Source organism: Scomber japonicus, chromosome 5, assembly GCF_027409825.1.
Source record: "Scomber japonicus isolate fScoJap1 chromosome 5, fScoJap1.pri, whole genome shotgun sequence".
Lineage (NCBI taxonomy): Eukaryota > Metazoa > Chordata > Actinopteri > Scombriformes > Scombridae > Scomber > Scomber japonicus.
In genome coordinates this window covers 1,704,015-1,709,014 of record NC_070582.1, presented here as the reverse complement: position 1 = coordinate 1,709,014, position 5,000 = coordinate 1,704,015, and the positions used below count along the sequence as shown (strand labels likewise).

At 47.3% G+C, this 5,000-nt stretch overlaps 1 protein-coding gene across 1 annotated transcript in view; it reads right to left on the bottom strand.

Annotated features, from left to right (window-relative positions):
* Positions 1–5,000, bottom strand: part of slc13a1 (solute carrier family 13 member 1) — a 19,562-nt gene that overhangs the window by 13,682 nt on the left and 880 nt on the right. The window contains exons 2-6 of the mRNA XM_053319373.1: positions 3,293–3,429; positions 3,037–3,203; positions 2,125–2,164; positions 1,889–1,964; positions 772–908 (exon numbers count right to left, since the gene is read on the bottom strand). Of these exons, the coding sequence (XP_053175348.1) occupies positions 772–908; positions 1,889–1,964; positions 2,125–2,164; positions 3,037–3,203; positions 3,293–3,429 (557 nt within the window). The remainder of the gene's footprint in view (positions 1–771; positions 909–1,888; positions 1,965–2,124; positions 2,165–3,036; positions 3,204–3,292; positions 3,430–5,000) is intronic.

Below are 5,000 nucleotides of genomic sequence, written 5' to 3'. Positions count from 1 at the left end.
AGAGAGGAAGGAAGAGAGGGAGGAAGAGGGAAGGAAAGGATGGATGGACACTGATGGGCAGACACAGCAGCAGCCAGTTCCCAAAGTTAACACAGCTGCTGCAGTTTGGATAAATCCTAAAAGAAGAAGAAAGGAAAGAAGGGAATGAAGGAAAGGAGGGAGGGAGGGAGGAAAAAGGAAGGAAAGAAAGGAGGGAATGAAGGAAAGGAGGGAGGGAGAGAGGGAGGAAGAGGGAAGGAAAGGAGGGATGGACAGCTGCTGCCAGTTTGGATAAATCCTGAATGTAAAGACAGGAGGAGTCAGTCCTCACATCACAGTTTAACCCTCCAGTCAAGGAAGGGAGGGAGGAAGGAAGGATGCATGGAGGGAAGGGAGGGAGGAAGAAGGAACTAAGGAAGGAGAGAAGGAAGGAAGGAAGGTGGGAAGAGAGGAAGGTAGGAAAGTAGGGAGGAAGGGAGGGAGGAAAGGAAAGAGGAAGGGAGGAAAGAAAGGAGGAATAATGAAGGAAGGAAGGAAGGAAGGTAGGAGAGAGGGAGGGAGAAAAGAAAAGAAGAAGGAAGGAATTAAGGAAGGAAAGGAGGAAGGAAGGGAGGAAGGAAGAAGGAAGGAAAGGAGGGAATGAAGGAGGGAAGGAAGGAAGGAGGAAAGGAAAGAAGGAAGGAATGACAGAGGGAAGAAGGAAGGGAGGAAGGAAGAAGGAAAGAAAGGAGGGAGGAAGGAAAGGAGGGAGGGAGGAAAGGAGGGATGGAGGAAGAATTAGACGGGTCTCACTGGTTGAGGTACTCGGAGAAGATGAGGTTGGGCGACGTTCCCGGCAGCGTGGAGATGCCTCCGATGTTGGAGGAGTAGGCGATGCCGAGGCACATGGCTTTACACATCATCAGGTCCCTGCTGCACCTGCTGGACGCCTAGAGGAAAGGAGGGAAGGAAGGAAAGGACAGAGGAAGGGAGGAAGGGAAGAAGGAAGAAGGAAAGAAAGGAGGAAGGAAGGAAGAAAGGAAAAAAGTAAGAGGGAAGGAAGGGAGGGAGGAAGGTAGGAAAGAAGGACAGAGGACAAGAAGAAAGAACGAAGGAGGGAGGAAAGGAAAGAAGTAAGAGGGAAGGAAAGGAGGAAGGAAAGGAGAGAGGAAGGAAGGAAGGCAGGAAGGGAGGAAGGAAGAAGGAAGGAAAGGAGGGAATGAAGGAAAGGAGGGAGGGAGGAAAGGAAAGAAGGAAGGAAGGAAGAAGGAAAGAAAGGAGAGAGGAAGGAAGGAAGGCAGGAAGGACGAAGGAAGGAAAGGAGGGTGGGAGGGAGGAAGGATGAAGGAAGGAAAGGAGGGAATGAAGGAAAGGAGGGAGGGAGGGAGGAAGGACGAAGGAAGGAAAGGAGGGAATGAAGGAAAGGAGGGTGGGAGGGAGGAAGGACGAAGGAAGGAAAGGAGGGAATGAAGGAAAGGAGGGAGGGAGGGAGGAAGGACGAAGGAAGGAAAGGAAGGAATGAAGGAAAGGAGGGAGGGAGGGAGGAAGGAAAGAAGGCAGGAAGGGAGGAAGGAAGGAAAGGAGGGAGGAAGGAAGAAGGAAAGAAAGGAGGGAGGAAGGAAAGAAGGGAGGAAGGGAGGAAGAAGGAAGGAAAGGAGGGAATGAAGGAGGGAAGGAAGGAAGGAGGAAAGGATAGAGGGAGAAATAACCCACAGCTCACTCATACTAGTCACACAGCTGCAGTACTGGAGGCATTAGGAAGCAGTAGTAGTATTAATAACAGTAACAGTGCAAGTTTTAATCACAGTAGTAATATTACTAATAATAGCAGTAGCAGCGATGATAGTAGTAACAGTAGAAGAAGCGTTCAGCAGCAGTAACAGCAGTACTAGTAGTAGTAGTATTTTAGTGACAGACTGTAGTATTATACCTGAGCTGCAGTCGGCTGTGACTGAGTCTGGATCTGAACTCGAGTTTCCTCTTCAACATCTGGATGCTGCTGCTCACTGAGACACAGGAACGTAGTATTACTGTGAGTACTGTGAGTACTGAGACACAGGAACGTAGTATTACTGTGTGTACTATGTGTACTGTGTGTACTGTGAATACTGTGAGTACTGTGTGTGTACTCCAATAGTACACAGTGAACATTGCATAAAGACGTACTTCACATTTTCCTTTTTCTTTCCAGTGTTGACGTCAGTTTCTGCAAAAAGAACAGACTGTGTTAAATTACTGGCTTGATGTGAGTTTCCTGTCACTGACTAACAGCATGATGTCACTTCCTTCATCACTCAGAGATGATGACATTTCTCCTCTGGTGTTAAAGTTCAGCCCAAACGTTTGACTAATGGATATTTTGGGTATTTTGCATCAAAGGTTAAATTAAATGAATCATATTCTAATAAAATAGATTCAGTCACTCATGTTAAATATTTGACTTATGTACTTTTACTTCAGCAGGACATTAAATGCAGTACTTTCACATATAATGAACAGGCGGGGAGTTCTGGTCCTCTGAAATGAGGCCAACCAGGAAGTAACTTAGAGCTGCATTCTATCAAAAGGCCACCAGGGGGCGACCGTCTCTATACAAGTCAATGGAGAATTCACCAACTTCTCACTTGATTTCTAACCTCAGTAAAAGTTTTCAAAATGTGTTTATGGTCTCAATCGCTAGTTTAAAGCCTTCTTCAATGCAGTATGATGTTCATTTGGGACATTTTGGCCTCCCTGATTTTATATGTGACGATAAAGCAGGGTATGCATTAGGGCGTGGCTACGTCCTGATTGACAGGTTGATTGACCAATGTCCTCGAGATCCAGCCCTCGTAACCATAGCAACCTCCCCGCTCCACCCTTGGCTCCGCCCATGGCCATATAACCAGCATGCACCTGAAATTTTCAAGATGGCGCTGCCTAGATTAGAAACTATTGGCTTCCGAGCAGCAGTCCACAAACCAATGGGTGACGTCACGGATGTTACGTCTGTTTCTTTTATACAGTCTGTGGTAATGAAGTACTTTTTACTTTGCTGTATTTGTAATTGTACTGCAGTAAAGTATCGGAGCACAGTACCATCCAGCTGCAGGTTGGGGTTATCTTCCCCCGCCGATCCCCCGTCTTTGGCCTTCAGGATCTGCTGCAGAACCGCCTCCACGATGGGCATCACCATGGTAACGGCCGAGGTGTTTTGGACCCACATGGAGAGGAAAGCGCAGCCGGACATGAAGCCCAGCATCAACCTGCAGGCGACAGCGTGGCGGTCAGAGCAGAGAAGGTAACGGAGGTGTGAAGCTGCATCATAGCTACAGCAGGGACGGGTGGTGCTCACCAGGCGGGGTTCACTCCAACCAGCATCACCAGCCGCAGGGCGATCCGCCGGTGGAGGCTCCACTTCTCGATGGAGGTGGCGAGGCAGACGACGCCGACCAACAGCAGGTGGAAGTCTCTAAAGTACGCCTTCGCCACCTGCAGGAGAAATGCAACAGTAGTAATAACAATAATAATAATAATACATTTAATTTGTATTGCACTTTACATTTCAACAATCTCAAAGTGCTACAGAGCAGAAAATAAAAGAAAAAGAAAAAAAGAAAAAGAAAAGGTTAAAAGAGAACATATAAAAGACACTTAGCAACATGCTTTAGTAAAGAGATAAGTGTTTAGGTCTCTTTTAAAGACATCTGTGGGGCCCTCAGGTGGTCAGGGAGGGCGTTCCACAGCTCGAGGCTGCAGAGGAAAAGGCCCGAGCACCCATGGGTGTGGAGCTTGGTTCTGGGGGCTTGGAGGGTGTTTATGTTTTTAGAGAAAAGGGTGCGTGAGGAGGTCTGGGGGGGTGAGATCCCGATGAGGAGCACATTACAGTAGTCCAGTCTGGAGGAGATGAAGGCGTGGATGAGCTTCTCTGCATCTGCCAGGGTGAGTGTTGGACAGAGTTTGGCGATGTTCCTGACAGAGCCGGACAGTAATGGAGTACATTTACTTGAGTACAGTACTTAAGTACAATTTTGAGGGATCTGTACTTTACTCGAGTATCATTTTTGGGGAGTACTCATGACTTTACTCAAGTACATTTGAGAGGCAAATATTGTACTCTTTACTCTCCACTACATTTCTATCCATAACCGTGAGTACCCGGAGAGAAGGAAGGGTGGAAGGAAGGAAGGAAACCATGGAGGAAAGTAAGGAGAGAAGGAAGGGTGGAAGGAAGGAAGGAAACCATGGAGGAAACAATGGAAGAAGACAGTAGTGTGGCAGTAGTAATATATTAGAAAATATTTAGAAAATGTACTCTTGATACTCAAGTACTTTTAAAAACAAGTACTGCAGTACTTTTACTTAAGTAGACATCTGACCGTAGTACTTTTACTTGAGTAGACATCTGACTGTAGTACTTTTACTTATACTTGAGTAAAATTTAGCAAGGGGTATCTGTACTTTTACTCAAGTAAGGAAGCTGTGTACTCTGTCCGCCTCTAGTTCCTGAGGTGGTAGAAAGATGTTTTACGAGGTGTTTGATGTGGGTGTCAAAGGTGAGTTGAGGGTCCATTTTAACACCCAGGTTGGTGACAGATGAGGAAAGGGGGATGTTTTGGCCAGAGAAGGTGATCCTGGTGATGTTGGAAGAGCAGAGCTGATGTGGTGTGCCAACTAGGATGGCTTTCGTTTTAGAACTGTTTAACTGCAGGAAGTTGAGCTCCATCCACGTCTTGATCTCCTCCAGGCAGGTGGTCAGTGTGGATGTTGGCAGGGGAGCAGGTAGAGAGTGAAGAGGGTTGGGCCCAGCACCGAGCCGAGTGACACCACAGGTGACGTTGTGGGTGTGTGATTTTGCTTTTCCCAGGGCGACGTGCTCGGTTCTGTAGACATCCTGATGACGGATTCCAGTCCCGGACCTTCTAGCTTCATTGTTGATTTTCATTGTGCTTCTCTCCTCTATCCTTCCTCTCTCTCCTCTTTCCTTCCTCTCTCTCCTCTTTCCTTCCTCTCTCTCCTCTATCCTTCCTCTCTCTCCTCTTTCCTTCCTCTCTCTCCTCTAT